Source organism: Epinephelus lanceolatus, chromosome 19 (assembly GCF_041903045.1).
Source record: "Epinephelus lanceolatus isolate andai-2023 chromosome 19, ASM4190304v1, whole genome shotgun sequence".
In the NCBI taxonomy this organism is placed as follows: domain Eukaryota; kingdom Metazoa; phylum Chordata; class Actinopteri; order Perciformes; family Serranidae; genus Epinephelus; species Epinephelus lanceolatus.
The window spans coordinates 29,553,246-29,577,195 of NC_135752.1; the positions used below are offsets into that span (position 1 = coordinate 29,553,246).

Sequence of the window (23,950 nt, forward strand, 5' to 3'; positions counted from 1 at the left end):
GCAGGTGGACAGACTGAAAGACAGTCCACCTGTCCCCTTCGGATTTGTGTCTCATTTTTCTTTTGTTTTTGTTCTGCATGTACAGTTTTGTAAAGCAAAATCGAGATGCACTCTCTCGCAGGTCGTCCATCAACAGCATTCAGTCACCGTGAGTTATCAAACTCTGTTACAATATTCTCCTCCTCGTCTCCTCTCCTTCCTCATCTCTCCTCTGATCCCCTCTCCTTTTCTTGGTTGCTCTCCCGTCCTTTACTGTCCCTGTTCTTATCTCTACTTCTCTCTGGTTATATGCTCCTCTCTCCATTGTTGTCCTTACTCTCTTTTCATCTCCTTAACTTGTTTCCTCTTCTCATCTTCTCTTTCCTCCTCTTTGTTTCCTTTCCTGTCTTCTCTTCTCCTGCTTCCTCTCCTCCCTTTGCCTCGTCTTCTCTATTTTTCCCTCTCCTCCTCTGGACCTCCATAAAACTAAATGTCTTCATTGCTGGTACAGTGAAATGTATTTTTGATTATTATTTAAAAAAAAAACAATCACGCCATTACAAAGTGCCTCGCAGAGAAGAAAAGCACAATTACATGCGAATAGCCCAATGACAACACATTTGAAGCTATGAGGCCAGCCTGGGTGTAATTCTGAGTGTAAATCGCTGATACATAAACACACTCTGGTCTGAAGCAGCCGTTGTGTACTTTGTTGATGGCTGCAGCTCCTCGGTGTTGGCCCCCACAGTAATTCATCTTCTACCCCGTGCTCTCTGATGTGAATAATTTGTGTATAAATGTTTAATTTTCTCTGAGCGTTGCCATCACCGCAGGCAGTTTGACATTTCCAGTCTGTCTGTTATCGCAGAACCCCAGGACTTTAAAAGACAATATGAGCCGAGGCCAAAATTAAACTCGCAGCTGTAAGTTTGCCCTCCTGCCCGGCGATCTGTTGTCTCAGTCAATTTCAAGTGCAGATAGAAGGCCAGAGATGCTTATTTAACACCTCACCTGTTTGAGTTAACACAAAGTCACTACTAGAGCTGACTGTCATTTCTTTGACACCGTCCTTCTTATGTGTTCGTCACTGTGTGTATGTGCTTTCTTGATATGTCTCCTCCTTTCTCCTCAGTGTCACATCCCTCTTTTTCCTTTCTGCTCACATTTAAACACTACCTGTCTATAGCTCAGCTGTCTGTGGATACCTGTCCTGTGTCCTCTGTGTCTTCTGTCTGTCTTTTAGGAGTTATACTGTCTACTCCTCTCCCGCCCGACGAATCTTGAGGTACAGGTGACCAGACGGAGCAAACTAAACTAACCCATAAAGCCCCATGTAAATAAATCATACTGTGCAGAGACAGTATGCAATGCCTTCACCTATATGATAGATGGAAATATGGACACATCAAAGGATTTTTGATGGTCGTCACGCCGTCAGAAAGAAATCACATTTCACCCATTAGTGTGATCTCTCACCATACTCTCCTCAACCCAGGAATCAGCCTGTTACAGATGATACATGTCAGGAATGGCCACCACTCATAGCATGTTGGTCATACCTGCCCCATTTACACTTGACCTGAGTCAAACAGACTTTAAAGATGATTTCTGGTTCAGTTTACTTGCATGCAAGATTAGCAAAGTTTCCAGCATCACATGTCAAGTAATTCCAACGTTTGACACATGCTCTGAAGCCAAACTAATAGAACTGTAACCAATCATCAACCACTAACCAACAAGTATTGTGTGTGTGGGGGTGTGTGGATGTGCATTTCAGGGCTCAATGGTGAGTGTGTTAGCTTGTGCTTAAAGGGGCAGATATAGACATGACCGCTCTGTGTAACGGTAGCAACAGACAATTTGCTGATCCTTTTCACCCGTGAAGAGGATTAGTATCCAATATGAAGGGGTCGGGTCTCCCCCTGAGACCTGGACACCTCATATAAGTATCCACCTCTGCCTCTGGGTCATTCGCTTGTTTAGGTGTCATCTCCCAGGAGAAACATTGTCTGAGGAGCAGCAGATTCCGATGACTCATCACACCAGTGCCAGAATCATGATACATATTTTTAACTGTTTAATCCTTTGAAACCTGGAGCGACATCACTTTTTTGTGCTGCGTTCAGACACGCTTTACAAGTATTTAAACCTTTGAATCCTGAGCAAATTGGTTTGATTTCTTTCGAAAACATGGGGAAAAAAGGCAAAAAGCAACTTGGCAAGAAATGCTCTACAAACTTAGTGGATTTGTAAAAAAAAAAAAAAAAAAAAAAAAATTAATTAATTAATTAATTAATATATGGAAAAAATGTGCATAAAATTGTATTTATAATTATCAGAAATATTTTTTAAAATTATATTGCAAATTTGTTATAATATTTATTGTTAGTTTATTTCTTTTATTTTATTTCTTTTTTTTTTTTGTGTGTTACTATTTATTTGCCATTTCTTCTTAAGTTGCTCATTGCCTTCTTCCCAAAGAAATCAAGTCACTTTGCTCAGGTTTCAAACTGATACTATTAAAAGTAAAAAAAAAAAAAAAAAAAAAGTTGTTAAAATTTTTATCGTAAATAAAGACAATCAAAAGCATTGCACTACTAACCCATGCTTTGCATCGGCCCATGACATGATCTATGAAATGACCCAATTGGTTGTTGTCACTCCATTCAATCGCCGTTATCTATTTCTAGCCTCATAGATATAAGTTAGAAGAGGCCAGTCACACTTACTATTAGGTTCAAATGGTCAAATGGTACAGGCATTGGGCTTGCATGGCACACTCTTACACACCGATGGAACAGCCATCAGGAGCAGTATGGGGTTCAGTATCTTGCCCAAGGATACGTTGACATGCGAAACTGGAGGAGCCGGGGATTGAGCTGCCAATTTTCCAATTAGTAGACAACCCACTCTTCCTCTGAGCCACAGCCTCCCCGTTCAAAGACCATTATCAGCCTGCTAAATGTCCATTTGCCTACCCAAAAATGTGAAACAGTGATAGTTTCGTTTCATTTTCGCCAGACGCAAAAACTACATGGTCATGTTTAGGAAACTATGTCATGGTACATCAGTTAAAACAACCATCTCTGGTAAAAGTCCTGTGTTTGTTTAACCCATCCGCCACCCCTCCCTTCCTATAACAACTGATAACAGCCATTTAATGGCCTAATAACAGCTTAACAAGCCACTAAAGCACAGTGGATTTCCTGTCCATAAGTATGGTTAGTAATAACATGTCAATTTTCACATAGTTTTGGCATAGTCTTATACTATTGTAGCTATATGCTCTGTTGGAGGCTTCACACCAAAACACTTAAGCAGCTTATTGGTTGCAAAAACATCCCTTTGCTGTGCTCGTGTCTGGAGTGCCTTTTTCTTTTCCTTTGTCCTCTGAACATAGGGACATATAGTAGCGTTCAGCTGTGCCAGCATATCCCTGCTTTTCATTTGTCACACAGCCTCTGACAGTTTGTTTCAGTTTTGTTCTGACACGCTTTTTCTGATAATTGACATTTTAATGCGCCCCGCGATTGTCTGACTTATCGACACCATCTCAAATGAATTAAGCGCTGTAATGAGGGTAGTCATGGGAGATTGTTGCCGCATTAAAAGATAAGTTGGCATTTTTATAAAACACTCACAAGCCCATATGTACATTGAGGAGTTATTGTTTGCTGTAATTGTTCCTCTTCTCCATACAGGCTGCAGAGAAATCCCTTCTTAAAGCACTTTCAGTGTTAAAGACAGGAGCCCAATCCACAGCCCTGTGAAAAAAAATGAATTCTATAGTTCAGCTGCAGCTAATAAGACACTTCAGCAGACTGAGTGGGTATTTTTAGTACAGAATTCCATCTGCTGTGGCTTAGCAAGCAAACACAGCCTTTGGAACACAAAGAGGGAATTTCATACTAAGGCGAATAACTTTGGAAGATACCCACTTGATTTGCTTAACACAGACTGCTGAAGAATTCAACCAAAGTTTAGGATGCCTTTATGCACAGACAGACTATGGATTATGTCCCCAGTGTCTTAAATGTGGCAGGTATGGTCATGAGAAACAATGACAGCAATCACTATCTCTTTTAATGTACATTTAGGCAGTGTTTTTGACTTAAGATTGTAACTCTATTTTTAAAGTCTCAGTTCTGATATGTAGACCATGCAAAAATGCTTAACTGATGTTGTTCCTTAAGTTTTGAAATAATTTTTACAATCACTAGGGGCCTCAGAGGGCAGCAAAGGCCATATGATCTACCTATATCTTGTGGATTTGAGCCTGGAATAAATATAAGACAGTTGTTAGGAGTGTTTAAGTTGAAAGAGATGCTCTTGTTTTAAAGACACAGTTTTACATTTGATACATCAAATCAAATATATCTTTCATTTTGAGAAAAGGCCTTTTGGTGAGTATATGAAACATGCTTCAGGCTGTTTTAGTCCTTGGAAAGGCTGTTTTGCATCAGTTCTCAGTACTTTGAACCTCCTCAAAGGAGAAAGTGATGCATAAAAACACTGCCGAGATGTGTTGATGAGGATTCTCAGTCATCCAGGTCATGGTAATCTTAAGAGCTATATCGCAGGCAACTGGACTTGCTTGAGTTTCTTGAAGACGTTTCTTCTGAACTGGAAGAAGCCTCTTGGATGAGAGATGAGACGTCTTCAAGAAACTCGAGCAAGTCCAGTTGCCTACAGTAGGAGTAGTAGGTAATTCATTCGGGGAAGAAAAACTTAGCACTTTACTACAGATATTTAGCATTTTTTGGACATCAAAAACTCACTTGACATTGGTTGAATTGTTGTATTAAGATGAACACTGAACACCTTACAGCTGATGCCAAGCAGCAACCTCCATGGCTTAGAAATGAAGTCAACATGGACGTGCCAAAAACTGCCCTTCTTTGAAGGACTGCATGAGGCTGGCTTTGGATGCCAGTCAGTCCCAGAGACATCCATGTTAAAATCCCTCTACAGTCTGGTACAAAAAAAACATTTTGGTCTCTATAGTTAATGACAACTGTACAGATTTTTTTATATCAGATGGCGACGGCATAATGTCGAACTCAAAGCTTCAAAACAGGAGTCCACAAACCAATGGACGACATTGCAATAGCTATGTCCATTATTCTATACAGTCAATGGTTGATGCAGGTTAAATAAGTCAAAATTAATAATAGATAATATTATAGTTAAAACTTAACGTATTTTTAAGTGTGTTCATTTTGATCTCCACTGGTAAAAAGTTTCTCCCAGAAGAGTGTGATTCATTTTCTACCTGACATGTGGGAAGACTTCAGTGTTGAGGACCCGAAATAAGAACAGACCTCCCATGATCAGGTCATGTCATGACAAGAGAATGTAACAACCCTCAGCAATGCACAAACTTTACCATCTTAGATGTTGGGAAATGATATATTTTGCTATGGAGGATTTGAGCTACTTTCTCCATATAACCCTCAAGCATGGTAAGTGAAAGCTTTACCATGGTGAACATCTGTGCCGATGCATCCATAAACCACCTTGTCTTAAAATAGGTAAAGAAAATGTAAATGTAGTGGTATAAGTAGAGGATTGTGTGGCTATGGATGAAACTGTGAACTCCATATGAAAAAGAACTCATAAAGTAGAGAGTATACAATGTTTCCTTCTCCCATGATCTCCTCTGTGGTTTGATTCCTGTGTGCAGTAAGGAGCAGCAGCGGTCGGCAAAGTCCATGTCAGTGTGGGAGCAGAGGACCAACCAGCTGAGGAGACACAACATGAGGACGAGCAGCGAGGCTTTGTTCAACGAGCTCGACCCCGAGGAGCGCCTGCAGATGTCCACCGCCCTTCACCTGCATCCTGACATGAAAACCCACCTGGACCGGCCCCTCGTGGTGGAGGCCAAGAACGGCGACAAACCCAGCCGGTCTCCTGAAGGACGGGAGGATGCAGGGGATGGGGTTGGAGACAACTTCCACACTCACTCCAGGAGGCATCACCGGCACCGTGACAGGAATGGCGACAGCAGGGATGGAGGCGAAAGCCGGGGAGGGAGGCACCACACCCATCACAGCCGGAGCAGAGACCACAACATAAACGGTTCCCAGGTGAAAGAGAGAAGAGGGGACAGTAGCCACAGCCGCGACGGAGGGCAGGGACACAGGCACCATCACCAGGCCGGCTCCCCAGAGGAAGACGCCAATGACTATAGAGGAAGAGAAGAAAGGGGGCATCGCCACCATCACTCACATCATCCACCGAAAGAGGGAAACGGGATGATAGCAAATGGTGCACAGGGGGAGCACAGGGGAAAGGACAGAGGAGGTGGGGATAGTAATGGAGAGAGGAAGGCACGCTGCTCTCGTATGGTCAGAGCTCAGTCGACACTGGATGGAGACGACTGTAAGAGGAACAAGAATGGAAGCAAAGGTCACAGGTAAAGACTACAGATATTATATTCTCATTTAATTTTATTTCATTTATTTGACTCACGACCATATCACATGGTATGGAGTACAAACATTACATACAATAACAAAACAATGGCACACGGCGTGGCTAAAGTACAACCAATGTTACTTAAACAAAAGACGGACATTCTTCAAAAAAGCACCAAGTTTACAGATAACTTCTAGCTTATCTGATTGTAATAAGAAAATTAATTTAAACATAGATAGACGGTTTAAATAATACTTTAGCAAATACCTTTCTCTGTAAGTTGTTAAGCTTACATTCTGACAGTCAAACAAAATACAAATAGCCTGTCTGTACTTTTTGTATTTTCTAAGTTTTTTCTCTCTTAAATTAATGTGTTTTTTAAATTAATACATTTTCTAAAAAGTACAGAACCAATAAGGAGTATTGATAAGAGCAGTAGTATTAACAAAATCTTAATGAAACCCATCCTCATTCTTAACTCTCTCTACCAGATGAAGTTTCTGAATAAATTTGATTTTAGAGATCAGACCTGCAGTTGCAGATTCTTGCTTCATTTCATGTCTTTATTGCCTGTTTTGAATATTTCTCCATAGTCGTAACAGTGGCATGTCATAACATCATCTAAACAGCTATCTACAGCTCGACAGCTCTCTGATTTGACCTGTTATGTGTCTGACTGGGCTTAATTAACTCTCAAGAGAATCTTTCAGAATTTCATATCCTAAGACACTATGAAAGACATCGTAAAGGACTGTTCGCATCTGTTTGCTGTCACACATAAACACCACATAACTGTGTGTTTACATCGAAGTTGAACGTACTTCTACTTTTTTGCCACATAAGCTGTGGTCTGTTTCCCAGGAGGACAGAAAACTTTCTCATATGGATCTCATTTGTCAGAAGAAGCTGGAAGCACCCCGAGAGCAGAGTATAATGATGCCTGTGATAAGATACACATCTCTTCCCCCAGGGAGAGGCAGCCAGATGCTGAGGATGACGGCCTCGCCTCCAGTCCTCTGCAGCCGATGCGAAGTAGCCTGAGCCTTGGAGAAAAGCAAGAAGATGCTGATAACCAGAAGAACTCCACCAGGGCCAGCCAGGCCGCCCTCAACAGCAATGCCATCCACATCCCTGTCACCATCACTGCCCCGCCCGGAGAAACCACCATCATACCCAGTGAGTGTAGCACGCCATTGTCACAACAAGTGAAAAAGGAGTGGGAAGGTTAAAGGAAAGTTTTGGACATTGTTTGTATTGTTTTTTTTCCACCACGAGTCATCACTTTACAACAGAGTGAGTCATTAAGGGTAATTAAGGCTAATTAGGAGTATCAACACAGTCTCAGATCTCACCAAAGAAAATAATGAACAAAATTTTATATATTTTAGTCCTCAGTGTCAGACACCAACACATCAAAGTGCCCTTAGTGAACAGCTGCTGTAGTATAAACAGCAAGAAAGTCTGCATTGGGTGGGCTGGAGTGGAGTTGGATGGGTCCAACAAAGTCAGGACTTTCACCCAGGACAAAAAGTCAACCAGGTTATTTTAATAGCAACCTAGTGTGTCTAACATACTACTCTAATGGCGTATGTCATGTGTTGTACGGTACATTAGTAGCAAACGTGCTTATTTTAAGCCAAACCATGATGGTTTTTTTTAAACCTAACCATGTACATTTGTTGCCTAAACTTCCTGAGGAAGTACACCTAAAAACGAAATAAACCTACATTGGGAGATTATTTTGAAACAAGCCTGTATGCACTAAACAAGCAGAAACGGGTCATTTCCTGTCAAAATCGAAGTTTATTTTGAGAAAACACTACATGTAACGAATGTGAGTTCAAACATTAGAGACAGAAGAATGAAGTAAAGATAATATTTGATGCAGAATATCAGTGCACAGATGATTTGTGCTGATTAAGATTGAGCAGAAGTCTTTGGCACTTCCACATCAGAGGGATATATTTTGTGATTGAGGGACATCTGAGCAGCAGCAAGATAAATCCCCCATGGAGTTCAGACACTAGTGGTGGTGGTGGCTGATGACTCTGAGGCTGATGACTGCTGAGGTAGATGAGGCTGATGAATCCGTAAAGACTAGGTGGTGATGGGGAGGTGGAGGGTATGCATTACAGCAGCAAAATAAATCCACCCATGGAGTCCAGACACTGGCGGTGGTGGCTGCTGACTCTGAGGCTGATGACTGCTGAGGCACATGAGGCTGATGAATTCGTAAAGACTAGGTGGTGATTGAGAGGTGGAGGGCACACACGACTGCAGCAAGAAAGAACTACAGCAGAGAAAGAGCCATGTTTAAAATGAGGAGCAATAAGATGATAGGCTAACGGAGGTGTGTCACTGTGTTATTGGTTGATTGTGAATCAGCTGATGACTCAATGGACAGACCCAGATAATGACACCTAGAGACAGGGAGTGAGCATACGTGCAAGGAAAGAATGGTAGCATGAGAAAGAAACCTAATAGCCCGAGCATGAAAAGTATTGTCTTCCTGATAGAACTTTCACTAGAGCTGCATTTGACACGCCTTCCCTGAGCATCCAAAACTGACACTGGAGGGTACCTTGAGCATTATAGTTTGACGTGCAGGGCCACTGATCAAGCTTCGGTATTTGACAAGTTGGGACTGAGAATGTGTTGACAATAGGTGTCATATTCCAATGTGCCAAGGCTGTACTTTGGCACATCAATGCTTAGAGTCAGATGCTAATGTCAGCATGCTAACGTGCTCACAATGTCAATGCTTACATGCTGATGATAGTGTTTACCATGTTCATCATCTTAGCTTAGTGTGTTAGCATGGTAAGAGTTGCTAATTAGTGCTAAACACATAGTCCAGCTGAGGCTGATGGGAATGTCAATAGTACACAGGTATTATCCAGTCAATCCAGTTGATAATTTGGTAATCTGTTGCTGTTTTTATAATCTGTAAAAAAAAAAAAAATAAATAAAAAAAAAAAAGAGGAAAGAATAAAAATCCTATCTATTTTATTCTGTTTGCTCAGTTTTGAAGAAAAATGTTACCCAGTGGTTCAAGTAAAGAAACACGAAAGTATTTTTAAAGCTGTTGATAATGACTACATAACAGTGGCTTCATTTTTATTCAAGTAGTGTATTTGTTTTTGCAAGTAGTTTGTATCCGTCATTCTTAGATGTGGTCCTGCAATGAGAAGTGTCTGATTAGTCAAGTTATTGATAAAGCAATTTATGCAATCATAAAACCACAGAGACCAAACGCCTGCATTTTGAGTCCATAGAAAAAAGAAATGTTTTTCTTTTCTTTTTTTCCTACTAATGTGTGTGCTTCTTGGAGCTAATGAGTGTGTTTATTTTTCCACCCCAGTGAACAACATCGACTGCGACAACTTCAGACTCAGTGAGGAGAAGAAAGACCTGGAGGAGGAGGCAGCTAATGGGCCTCGGCAGATCCTTCCCTACAGCTCCATGTTTATCTTCGGGCAGACAAACCCGTAAGTCATAACCGCGAGGTGACTGAGAGGAGTGATGAGGAGTAAGATTGATAGTTTGGGTTGAATTAAGAGCAACAGAAAGTTTATAAAACCCACACATTATTAGGATGTCACCATGTACAGTGGGAAAAACTAACAAACTTATAACAAGCTTATATATTTGGGGTAACGTACAAAATCAATGATACTGACAGAGAGGAAAAGACAACATTCAATGTTCAATTTCCACAAGTATATTGATCTTAAAAATCTACTTGTTTAGGTGTAGGAGTCTGGAGCGTTGCCGTTGTGCAGCAGGCAGCGTGGGTACTTGGTGGACCGACCCCCTGGCTACAAAAAGTGGTTATCAGGATGTCGAATGTCTTCTCTCTGGTAGAGAGGGAACACAGCCGGTGTGGCAGATTGAGCCACATAAGTGAGATCAAATTGAGCTTAACTCTAAGCACAGTATTGGCTCTGGAATCACAGTCCTTACAGGGGCTGGACTCTCTTATTTTCTGAGGGATGGGTGTTGTGACACTCACAAGACTCTGGCTGACCAACTATGTGTTGAGGTGTTCCCCGGGGAACAAGATGGTCTTTTCTAGCGACTGTGATAGAATGGGTTAGTCTGTTACCAAAAATAGACTTGTGAACTGAACCTGAGTCGTTCTTTTTTACTGCACTTCTGTGCCAGTTAGGGATTGTCCTCTATAGAGTAATGTTTAAGCATTAAGTACAAGAACATTGTAGTTACAAAGATTGAGAAAAAACTTCATAGTCATACGTTCAGTTCTTTAGATGCAAATCTTGGGTGGTTGCGTGACGAGAGAGGTAGAGCTGAGTTGGATCAGGAGATAAGGAAAGCTTCTGGAACATCAGCTAGTTAAAAAAAATCTTGAACTCCTGCCTGCGTAGGAATTTTTCCTAGGCCTGTCACGAGAACTGCTTTTGTTGGATGATATATTGTCCCAGAAATAATTGCTATAGACAGTGTTACTGTTATTTGGAGACCACTTTATGCCACTGATATAATGATAATATCACAGCATAGTAATGCAAGTACACCCTTTTTTAAGACATTTTTAGACATTGGAATTGGTATATGAAAAAAATATTTAACATATTCTTAAAAAGTAATTAACACCTGTTAATATATATACTGGAAAATATGTATACAATCACAGTGACTTTAAAGGAGTAGGCCAGAATTACTCAGTTTCAGACTTAAAACAAAAATTTGGCCAACAAAAAACCCCCAAAAAACAAGTGATGCCTCGTGCCACTATTAGACAAGCCTAGTGAAGTATGCTGCAGTCAGCTCCCAGGGATGGATGACCTGGAAGTTGGACAGTTTACTGGTTTTACGGAGTGGAGGATAAAATTGATGGAGGTTAAAACTTCAAATGAGGGACTTTTTGGCTCATTGCCAGTGGTTGGCAAGGACTGGACTATCAGGACTGTGCCTCTTCCTCTCCTTAAGTGCAGCTGCAGGCTACTGGCAAGCTATGCTGTATCGGATTTGAAATGTTGTTTGATTTCTCTTCAAACTCATGCAATTCAGCAGGGCTCCTTTTAAGAAGTAACTCCCATCCTGTCCTTATTTAACTGGAGTGAGAGCTGTGAGTGATGTGTCTCTCCTTCTTTATGCTGATGATGTCGTTCTGTTGGCTTTAGACCAGTGGTTCTCAAATGGTGTGTGGGACAATGGATCGCTTTATTGTGCAGAGCAAATTACAAGTGAGTGTTAACACACATTATAGAAGCTATTGTGCACAGATTTGAATACAGGTGTGCCTTGGGATTTTGGCTTGCCCTTTGGTGTGTCTTGGGCACAAAAAGTTTTGAAAACCACTGCTTTGGACCATGACCTCCAACGCCATATCGGGGTGGTTTGTAGCTGAGTGTAAAGCAGTTGGGAGGAACGTCAGCACCTGAAATCTGAGGCCATGGTACTCTCCTGGAAAATCACAGGTTTGTTGCCCCTGGTAAATGAGCATTGAGCTTTTGATTTACCAGTTGATCTTTCTTCCAAACCCACGTGTCATCATGAACTCTTGGTTGTGGACTGAAAGAAAGAAATCCCACATATAAGCAGTTGTCATTCAAATAACCTTAGTTCCTATCTTTGATGCTCTCACATTATTAATCCCAGTAGTGTCTTTTAGAAACATGCAGTATAAATTAAATGATTTTTATACAAAGGCTCTTGCGAAGGTGTCCCATATTGATTCCATTAAAAGACACTGCGAACCCAGATGACCCTGCGTCATGTGGTACATGTCCACTTTGTGCATTGTTTTGACAAGGAGAGATATGCGTGTTCTCCTTGTCCTGTTATTGGAGGACGTCACCTGGAAGGACGTCACCAAGAGAGACGTCACCAAGCGCGCTGTCACCACTCTTGCGTGTACTTTTATATTTGTATATGTGTGTTTATACGTATGTGCGCTCTTGCAGGGTGCGGCGGCTGTGTCACTACGTGGTCAACCTACGCTACTTTGAGATGTGCATCCTGATGGTCATTACCATGAGCAGCATCGCTCTGGCGGCCGAGGACCCCGTGCAAGCCAATGCACCTCGCAACAACGTGAGTCAGACTGACATCTAGACTTCATAAATAAACATCTGGAAGTACACAACAAACACAATGGTTGTCAGACGCGTAGTCACACAAACAGGTATTTGCATGAAAATGTGCATGCTCACACGAGCACATGAGGACAAACATATCTCATTGGGGCTGATTCATTCAGACTGATTAAGGCCTTCCTAACAGGGCTCGACAGTTTGTCCATATTGAGGAACAAACAGCAGGAAGTTGCACATTTTATGCTCAAATGCCATCACACTGACTTTTAATAAAACAGCAACAGTGGCGCATATCCAGTTTGGCAGTATGTTCCTGTACTCTTTATATCCCTGCATGACACATGAGTCCATGTTGGGAATCAGGAGGTAACGCACAGACAGACACGTGACTTGAGTTTCTGCACTTTGACAGACAAGCACAACTAATTCATATTCTAGTCAGGAGCACAGAGGGAATCTGAGGTGATGTTGTGCGTTGCATATTCGTGTGTGTGTGGGGGTGTTCAGGCAATCTGTGTTAGTGCAGGGGAGTGCAGAGCTGACAGAGCTTGAGACCTCTGACAGGGCAGAGGAACATGTTGTGCATAACTGGTCCGTTCACACACACAGAGAGACACACACACACTTTCAGAGTGTCTTTAACTGCAAACATCTGTCACTGGATCTGGTGAGTCATCTCAAAGGATATTTTCTCACTCTGTGTTTACAGGTTCTCAAGTATCTGGACTATGTCTTCACAGGGGTCTTTACTTTTGAGATGGTCATTAAGGTGAGGAGGCTGTCGAAATGGAAATACACTTTGACTTGAGCGGTGACAAACCAGCTAGTCAAGAGTTTGGCAATTTGCAAGTGAAGTTGGTCTTGTTTGTTTGGAATTGGAATATTAGGTTTAGATTCTAGTCATTTTCAACCATATTTAGTTTCATTTTATCGAGTCCTCTAGTTGCTTTTTGACTTGCAAATCCACAAATCTGTCTTTACCGGCATTGCTAATTAGGTTTGCAGTTTTACATTCCTCATCTGTGATAGCACTTTGTCTAATTTCCAAATGCTTTAGATAATGAATGCTCTGCATCACTGAGAAAAAAAGGTGCTAAATATTTTCATGAGCTAAGAATCAAGGATAGATCTGAATAGTTTCTCGAGGAGGCCTTCGAACAAAGAAAGTTTCTGTGTCAGCTTTTATGATTTTTTCAATTACTGTGCTTTATTTATTCTGTGACTGAAGATGATTGACTTGGGACTGCTCCTCCACCCTGGCTCTTACTTCCGTGACCTGTGGAACATCCTGGATTTCATCGTGGTCAGCGGAGCTCTGGTTGCCTTCGCCTGCTCGTAAGTCAACTTTTCCCTTTATTTTTGCCGTTACTTTATAACTACAGCACGGCTCTTCATATAAAATCTTTCAGGGATGGATACAACGACACCACAACAAATGACGGTTGTCTTGTATTACTGTATTTATAGCTGATCTCGCCCTCTCTCCAGTATCCTTCCCTGGAGCAGGCTAGCGTGCTAACACCCTCGGGCTTGGCGCCCCTGCGCATGTTTTGCTCCAACAAATGACTCCAATGTGGTCATCAGATTGTGTTTGTGCTGCCGGGGGTTATTTTGCTGACACGACTATGTCAAACTCATCTTTCATTGTTACATAAAGTCTCCACAGCCCCTCCCTGCTAGTTGACGAATGGGCAATGCACAGTTTGCCTGATAAATTCATAGTTCAGGAGGGGACAGAAGTCTCTAAACTGGTGCCTAATTGCAACTCTCAACATAATTGTTGTAGAGTTAGTGTTAGAAATTACATTAGATCGTCTTATTCTGTGGCATTTGTCTTTATATTTGAAAATAGCAGACAATGTGGGGGTGAATGTTGTCCGCCAAGTTCATTATTTTGTTCACTGGGACACACTGGAAGGTATCATGCCTATAATATGCCCACATCCAGAAAGAAAAAAGGTCGAGTGGCTTTCTGGCTGAAGTGTGCCACGTGTTGTACCTCACACAGCTGCACATTTTTCTCTCCTCTCACTACTATTTTTAGGGGGGCAACATTATCACATCTTATGAGTATTCAGATGGATAGAAATCTAACATGCCTGTAGTCCTTATGAGTGAGCACTGGTTAGGTCCATTTGATTAGTGAGAGTCAGCTGAGAAGTAGTAGTGTTGCTGCGGTTAAACTGAGCACATCTGTGTTTGAAGTGCTCTGTTATAAGATGGGAAATAGACCAGTTATGATTGTAATAAGGGGATGGTTGTAACAGCAGCACTTTCACTAAGAAGGGTTGACCTGAGGGTAATGTAATACATTTATTGTACGACCACTTTCCTCCTGACCTGCATGTGAAATTTCATAGCTGTATGAAGACGTGCGCAGGTTTTACAGCCAGGTATAAAAAATGATTTCTCGGATCAAGTCTATATTTTGATTTGTACTGGTACTGTTGAACTTAGCATTATGTAACCTGTGTTAGATCAGAATCATCTTTGCTCATTACAAACCACCATGCTGCTACACCTTGTTGGCAGGGGTGGGGATGGATGTAACAACATTTAAAAAAGTGTTACAACTAACTCCAGTGACAACTAAACACATTTAATCCATCTATCTTACTCCTTTTTTCAGCATGCCAACACAGGTGGTGAGAAAAAGTGGTAAATGCATCAGATGAGGGGGGGCAGGGAAATTAAGTAAAGTCAATTCCAGAATAATACTCGATCTGCAGTGTGATATTGAGTAGATACTGTAAGAGACTGCAAAATGTCAGAGAAAGAAGATCAACACAGCTGCCTGGTGTGAGCTATCAAAGCAGTCAAAAAGTTTTCAGTGTGCAGCAGGAGGATGTTTTGAGTGGCAGCACATGTTTTTTAATGTGTATTTTGGTAACCCCATAATTTTTAATTCTTGACTCTAGCCATTACAACGTAACCCAGGTTGTCCTACAACTAGGGCTGCCTCCTAATAGTCGACCAAACCTTAGTTGACCAGGAAGATCAATAGTCGGCAAGATTTTATTGGTCACTTAGTTGCAGAAAAAAAGGGAGACTCTATTAGAAGCTGCACCTTGTTAAAATAAATCAAAACCTATATGACTGGATCATGTGGGAATTTAATTTGAAAGGACAGACACAGGAAGTGGCCGTGCTCAGCAGTCAGACAGGAGTCAGGTTACAAACCAATCACAGCCGACAGATATCTTTCCCTTCTTCTGTAAATGTTCAGTCTGATAGTAATGGAAAAGTTAGCGCAGGGCTACCCAGAGCTTTACATCTGTCCCATGGATGATAGGCCTAAGGCTGCTTAACAACCTGCTGCCGTGCTCTGGAAAGCTACCACAAAATAGACACAAAAGTAGCGCCCAGTGCCTGACCTCGCGTTTTCCAAGTGGTTAAAGATGCGACAAGTCAGCCTCTAATTTCCAGGGCTGGTAGCTGCGGTTATTCCACAGGCTAGTTAATAACATGTCGGGCAGGAAATCCAAAGTGTGGGATCATTTTGAGAAGGTGAAGGACGAACCCAAGGTGATATGTAAACTCATCTTCATTGGTCGACTACAAACATGACGTATCATCTGAAACATGGAAGTAGCTACATGCCCATTAGCCCACAGCGTCATTAACAGGCGGCTCGCTCAGTGTGTGACGTGCACTTGTAGATAAAATATAGGCCTATATTAATGAAGGTTCATTAGTACGGTTTTGTATTTCTCTGTAATGTAGCACAGTGTTAACAATGTTACTGATACTATTCTTTCTCACACCTTCAACTCAAACCATTGTGTTGCCCCGCCCAAATACATCATTTAATAATTACGTTAATATCGCAAACATGTGGGCGACTAGTTGACTAATGGCCCTAAATGACAACTGTTAGTGGGGGGCAGCCCTACTTACGAGCTTCTACAATAGTGGAGCAGGTTGTAAAAAGTGGTTGCAACCATACTTCCTGTAAATAGAGTATAAAGGAAGTTAATGGCGCTAACAGATCTGCATTCTGGGTCTCTGGAACAGGGTTGTGATTACATATTCTCTTTCAACCAGCTCTGTCAGATACTTAACATCTGCCACTGTTTCACATACAGTATCAACTCTGTCCTGAAAGTTTGTTAGTCACCTGTGTATATTTTTTTGTACTGCTCTCTGTCGCTCTAATTTCTTCTCTTTGGCCAGCTTCAGATTGATGCGTCTCTCTGTGTTTTATCTGTTGCTGACTCTCTTTGTCTTCTGTCTTTCACTGTTTCTCCTCCCTTCTTTGTTTTCTGGCTTGGATTGCTTTCAGGAGCCTTATGGGGTAATGCTGCCTGCTCTGTCTGCCTGTGTGCTCCCTGTGTGCTTGTTTTTCTGTTTGTGTCTTCTCTTTTTCCTTCCTGTCCATCTCAGACAGTGTCATTTGCAGAGTTTATAGATGTGTCTGCCGCAGCCTCGCTCTCTCGGCGAAATGTTTTTGAACAAATGTCATATTTTGTTATTTGCTATTCTTGTCATTACCACCTCAGTTATGATCAAAGATACTGGCATTTTACTCCGTTTGTGTTATGTAACTGTGTTTGTGTTGCATCTGCATTTGGGTTGCATAAGTGCAATTACCTGTTTTCCATTTATCTGATATGTTTAATGTGTTAATAGCAACAATATACATAATGCACAGCCCGGCAGGAGTGTGAATAAATAACCAAGCTGTGCTGTCAGAGACAACAGTTTCAAGCTTTTATAAAAGTGAGAGGTGTTGCAGATATTCATGAACACAAAGGACCTAAGTGCTGCTGTCCATTATAAACACACAAATATGCTGCTAATTGAAAACTATTAAACTGAGTAAATGGTAGATATAGAGCAGACTCAAAGAATTACAGTATAATAAAGATGTAGGATGATGTAGCCGCTAATGTACTGTTTACATAAATCACAGACTTTTAGAGTATAATAACATCATGCTGTGTAACAGGCTTAGACCAGTATGTAGTGCCCCTGTCCTGATCGGTAAAAGAGTTAGAGTCACTTATCTAGGGATTACCAGATTCAACCACCTCCTCCTCTGTCCTCCCTCTCATGTTCACTTCTTGTCTGGCATTTTGTCCCTCCTGTCATCTCTCTCATCATCTCACATTCGAGGCATGTAAGTGTCTAAGAGGCTGCATTCACATTGCAAGACGTACGGCTTTAGGTTGATGCTAAAACTTGGATCAAATTTGAATGTAGATCCACTTTGCGCCAGCATTAATATTTGTTTTAGGTGGTCAGATTGCAATCAAATAGTGTTTGACCACATGAAAGAACAGGTGTAAATGCACCCAGCACTCAATAAGGAGGGACCTACCAGTGAAGGTGTTATAAAACCTTAGATTGTATAGAGTTATAGAAGCAAGTATATAGCTAGTATATATAAGCTAGTGACATTAGGACCTAAAGGGATATTATGCATAATAGTGTGAGTACACACGGCATCTATTGTATGTCTTCTCTGTCCTGGAAAAGGGATCCCTCCTCAGTTGCTTTTTCTGAGGGTTCTTCCATTTTGTTCCCCGTTAAAGGGGTTTTTCTTATCTGCTGTGAGTGTCCAAGAACAGACGGATGTCCTATGCTATAAAGCCCTCTGAGGCAAATCATGATTTGTGATCTTTGGCTTTATAGATAAAATTGAATTGAATAGTATGTATCAATGAACTGTGGTAAACTTCCGTCCATCTTCCCAACACTCAGATCTCCCCACAAATCTGTAGTTTTGCATCATCCAGGTGATTTTCATTCGCTGTTGGGCTATAGCTCAAACTACAGATTGTACTTCCTCCTTACTGTATTCCTGCCAACATGGAAACAAAGAGCATAGAAGCGGATTGAGAGAGAGAACCACCTCTCTATCTCACCTTTAGACCAATCTCTGGTCAAACTTTAAAATTAGGTCAAGATTCTGTTACTTTATTGCCTATTTCTCACCTAAAGTGACTCCAGAAACATATTTTAATGCACTGTTTGGCTATAATATTAGAATTTGTGAACAGGAAGTGGCTGCTACATTGTTTACTTTATTGTAAAAAAATGAAGGCTGAAAATTCTGAGATCAGACAGTAAAACTAAGCTTCGCTAATAAAATATAAACGAAGATTCGTCGCCTATTTCTCATCTGAAATGTTTTCAGAAACATATTTTAGTTTATTGTTTAATGGTAATATGAGATTATGGGTTTTTTAACCAGCAAGCTACCATATTGTTTTGTGTCAAAACTGCCAACCTCTCCCGTGACCGCGAGCCTTTATGGTGCTTTATATTTGTACTAGAAAGTCTGAATTTATCTGAATAGTAGAATGAATGCCATAAAACTTTTTTATTATTATTATTATCCAGTGTTGACACAGATCAAGACACAGGTTAAAGTGCAGCCACACAATTTGGTAAAAAAGACATTTTAAAGGCTACAGTAGAATGCTTTTTAAACTCTGCTCCGTTTCCGTTTTGTTTGCCTGTAGCATGCGTATGCGTAATGACATGAGGCATTACGTGGTATCGGATTGGCCATAGGCTGTACTCGCCGATACCTGATACCACATTTTAGGCAGTATCGGAGGCATTTCAGATACTGGTATCGGTAACGGTACAACTCTAGTTCCCAGGTCAATATTTCAACTGGAATGGCCCCTGAAACCTCAATAACCCTGACCTTAAAATCCAATATGGCTGCTCTGTGCAGCAACTGTATTGAAAGCTGTAGTAATATACAGTTTATTAGCACTTCTGTCATTTTAAAACATATACACAGTCCTGTCCAACTTCTATCTGTGGACATCGTGCCACAGTTTTTGTATGTGCAAATTACAGCTTAATACATTGTTATCAACTGGTATTGCTAACAATGGCTAACCTGGCTTGAACTGGTATTGCTAACAACATCTTGGTTTTCCGGCTTGTTGCACTGAAATGCGATCATTTCTGGTGTGACATCATTCCAGCTCTGACTTCTGATTTCAGAGGTAAATGGAACACACCATTATTGGTCCGCAGTGGCGCAGTGCTTTCTGGTAGTTGTTTTCTACCATTTGAGCAAAAGCAAATGCCACAGCCCCTTTCCTTTGTTTCCTCTGGTCATGTAGCACCAATTTCAAACATATTTGCGTCTTTCTGCTGCATAGGCAGTCCAGTTTTATAAAGAAGATGAAGACTATCTTTCCAGCAGTGAAATACTTCTTTAGGTATGCCACAGATTTAGGGCTGCATACTGTGTAAAAGTGGCCCTAAACATAATTGAAATAGTTCTATTCTAATCTCGTTTGTTAAAATCTATTTGTTTTGTTTTTCTCAGCTGCAGTGTGAATGTAGGCAAACATCAGCAGTGTCCTCTTGTCTTTGCATCTCAGTAACAAACTTTCCATGACATCATGATCATCCTCTTGCTATAAATGTGATTTACATTTTCACGTGTAAAGTGCATATAGTCATTGTGATATTTTATCAGACTTGTCCATTGCTTTGCTCTTTCACAGGGTAATTAGTTTAAGTGCTTCTGTTTGTCTCTTCTCTTTGGTTTCTTTTCGATGTGAGTCTGAAAGGCCGAACAATGTCACTGTATCTTCACGCCTGTGTGATCTCAGCTTAGAATGTTTATTTTGCTCGGTCTGTCTTTCTATGCCTGTGTGCTCTACTGTATTTATGTGGGCGGTGTTTGTGTTTGTGTATTGTGTTTGTGTCGTTGCTTTTTTCTCATCAGATCGCAACAAAGCGTGGCCAGGTGGGAACTGTCCCTATCTACTTTTTGCTTATTGACCCCCCTCTTGTCTCCTTTCCCCCCACATGTGAAACACAGAATGTTCCTCTTATCAACCTTATCGAATTAACTTTGTCGCCCTCCATCCCAAGGTGCTTGGGATACGACCATAATTTCCCCCTTCCTCCTGCCTCTCTTTTCCCCTTTAGAAAAGTAACCTCCTGTCCCAATATTGGGACATCTAAGACAAACAGACAATATTGGGAACTCCACCTCATAGCTTTCAGAAGACCAGTAGCCATTGACATGCACCAGTATGAATCCACTCGCACCCTTTACTTATCACTTGTTTCAAAGTTAAAACATCTTTAGTTGTTGTTTCTCCTTCAAGTTAATCTCCGTTTATCTTCACTAAAGTGGTTTTAATTGGTAAAATCTGTGAGAGATTATAGGCAGCGGCTCAGCTCACCTCCCTGCCCTTCACCTACATCTCTCCTTGGACTCAGAGGGAAATCGATAAAGGATTATAGCTTCTCACCTGAATTCACCTTTTTTTCTTTGAAAAGCAGTGTTACAGCCTGCAACTGTGTGTAAGGAAAATAATACGACACCCATTTTTTTCCTTGTAAAAACATACTGTAGGTCATGTAAAGCTCATTGTTTCTTTTTTTTTGTCCATTTTTATATTTTTTTTTAGGAGGGGATGACAATTTAAATACTTTTTCACCCCTAATTTTAATAACTATATTATTTTTTTCAGGATTGACAGCTCAAAACACGCTCCCAGTAATAGGAAGCAAAGAGGAAAATAGAGGACAAATGTAAATGAGTTGCTGAATACTGTATGCACCACATTTTCTTTGTTTTAAATCTGTTGAAGTACAGTGTTTGTGCTGCAACAACAAAATGAAAATCATATTTTAACCCAGATTTTTACATTGTTTTAATGATCAAAAGTAACTTTTAAAAAGTACCATTAAAATTCTAAATAATGAGCCTGAAAAATTTGTCCTCTTTGAACTTGAACATATTTGTGCACACATTATTCAAAATTCGAATTTAATCCTTGGTAAACCTGCATGCATGCATCTTTTTTTGCTGAGGCTTTAAAGTGCTGCTGATTGGACCTCAGATTTTGCTGAGGTGACAAGAGTCTGCTGAGCACACAAGTTACATGTATTTTTTTGTCTGCTACAGCATACATATCTGCTCCTGTGTTGTCATATGAGACAAAACCAGATTTTTATATGTTCTGGTTTCATGATGAGACCTTATACAGCCAATCAAACCTTGCCTAAAGCAGTGACATCCGTGTTTTATCATCAGCAGCAGTGCCCAAACAAACATCCACCAGGGAAAAGTGCACTAATGTCAGTTTGCAGGCTAGATAGCAAATTAGCTGCTCGGCTGCAGAACATTAAACAACATGTTAATGTGCCTGCAAATATCACTTTGGTCCGGTTAGCTGCAGCGCAAGTTTGTTTACTTGTCTCACGTTCCATGTGGTGCAACACTCCAACAGCCTGCCTGCAGACGCCGACACGCCCCTCCAGCCGGCTTTTAAGTGTTAATAATACATTTACAAAATAACATTAATTTAGAGTGCAGAGCAAATGACTACATGTGATTTCAGTCGGACTTTAAGCAATCAGTGCTGAGTTAACACACAACCTTGAACACACACACACACACACACACACACACACACACACATTACATCTTCCTTGCCCACGGCGCTTCTGAAAGCTATTGGGAGACTGTTCTTGCCGTCTCAATGTGTTGATGTCCTTGAATAGCGGGGACTGGCATTGAGTTTGCAGATTGCATGCCAGGATATCAAGTCATCCAAGCATGAGAGCTGCATGCCATTTTGTTAGACTCAGAGGTTTCCATTGAAAAAAGGAAAAAGCCCTAAAATGTTAAAATGTATGGAGCCATGCTTCTCTCTCTCACCGTTACAGACTCACAGACATGAAAAATAGATGTATTTCATTGTTCCAATTATTTCTTTTTAAATGGGTAAACAGCCACAACCTGAACAGCTGGTTTTCATACGTCCCTGAATACCCTCCACTGCACAACCAGGTGTTTTTGTTTTTTTTTTAATTAGAGTCTCTTCACAGCACTGACAGACTGATCCGGGCCTGTGTGGGACTGTCTCTGTGCGTGTGGTGAAATTTAAAGCAAAGGAGACACTGGGAGAAAGAGACTGCAAAGTGTTAAACCGATTGTAGGATAATGCTTTATTTAGGTTCCTTAGTTTCCATGTTACTTTCTAAAAAGGAGCTAACGTGTGCCTTATTTTCCTGGAAAGGACTTTCCACTTTGGTGTTAATCATAGGGAAACAGTGTTCAATTACTCAAATTGGTTTGTTTGAGTGTTTTAGAAAGGACCAGGAAATGACCAAAGGTAGTTAAGGAGAAAATAGACCACCACAGCTGTATTTCCGGGATACTTTCGGGAAGGAGCTGCAAAAGGTTTAGACAAAACATTCAAATCGGTAACTCTAACATTCAGTGGCAGTTAGAAACTGTATTTTCTTTATTTGTTGAATATATGTAGACATTACAAACCCGATTAGTCTTGCTACACCTTTCAAGCCTCACTCCAGCTCAGCACATGCAGTTTAGTTTTTTCTGTCACCTGAAATGACAACTGTCGCTTGGATTTTATCAGCTGTGAATAGCTAGCTTAAGCTAATGCTAACTCAGTATGTTGATAGAAAACTCTGTCTATCCTGGATTTTTAATATTTCCAGATGGTTTGTTTTCAAAATAAGAGCCCTGTAAAAGGTGAATTGGCACATGATGGCTGTATACATGATACTATAATGGTACAACACTAAGGCTAAAGCTGCATGTCCCAGGCAAAATGTTAGCGCCCTTGCTAGCTGATGATCCATTTAGAAGCAGGAGCAGCATTGTCTGTGTGTTAAGCAGAACTAAACTTAATGTTATCCAGCATAATACCTTTGGACATGATGCTAGGTTACTACTGTAGGTAATAAGCTGGGCATGCTAACGTTTAGGTGCCATGCTATTGTTATCCAACGTCCCATCAGTCAGAAATATGTCCCATTGGACTGAGAGTCCATTATCTGACAGCCCATTATCTCAGAAATAAACACCCATTGCTACTAAGTCCTGTTTCTCAGAAAATACACACTCCCTGCAGTTAGTTTCAGTTCACCAGGGGTGTTTTTACTAACCCTTCATTGTGTTTCCCAGCAGCCACTGATCCTGCGTGTTTTGTCGACCTTTTGCAGCGTCTTCCTGCAGCACTTAAGCCATTATACCAGTGTTTTTCACCGATCTGCACCTGCTTTTCCAGCTGCCTTTGTGCCACCAAATGGGGGTGTTTTAACCCAAAACATGATTCACATCTTTCCCTAACCATAACTAAGTGGTTTTTGTGCCTAAATCTAACCACAAAAATGCTAATACAAGTCTGCACACCTGAAACTGCACACCTGCTCCTTTTGGAAATTTTAATTGTATCACCACATGTGATGTTTCAGGCACCAGCATGTCTGTTGAAGGGCTGGTGCAGCTTCTGGTGTGTGGACCTGTTTTTGCATTCTGTTGTCCAGCACCTTGTATTTATCGTTTTTGGATGTGCGTGCTGTTTTTTGAATCGTAAATCTAACCCACACCTTTACCACATCATGGTTTAGAAGCGTATTTCAGTGTATCCACTACAAAATAATGTACAGATGTAAAATATCCATGGTTTTTACAGCCGTGTAACCCACAATTCGAAATTTGTTTTCTAGTGAATGGGTTGTCTTACTGCAGG

At 41.0% G+C, this 23,950-nt stretch overlaps 1 protein-coding gene across 5 annotated transcripts in view; it reads left to right on the forward strand.

Annotated features, from left to right (window-relative positions):
* Positions 1–23,950, forward strand: part of cacna1bb (calcium channel, voltage-dependent, N type, alpha 1B subunit, b) — a 250,495-nt gene that overhangs the window by 160,517 nt on the left and 66,028 nt on the right. For 3 of the 5 annotated variants that reach the window (XM_078162190.1, XM_033647132.2, XM_078162191.1), the window contains exons 18-24: positions 86–148; positions 5,663–6,394; positions 7,367–7,572; positions 9,758–9,884; positions 12,324–12,453; positions 13,165–13,224; positions 13,684–13,790. In XM_078162190.1, coding sequence (XP_078018316.1) covers positions 86–148; positions 5,663–6,394; positions 7,367–7,572; positions 9,758–9,884; positions 12,324–12,453; positions 13,165–13,224; positions 13,684–13,790 — 1,425 coding nt within the window. The remainder of the gene's footprint in view (positions 1–85; positions 149–5,662; positions 6,395–7,366; positions 7,573–9,757; positions 9,885–12,323; positions 12,454–13,164; positions 13,225–13,683; positions 13,791–23,950) is intronic. The other 2 variants (XM_033647135.2, XM_078162192.1) reach the window with 1 other exon arrangement.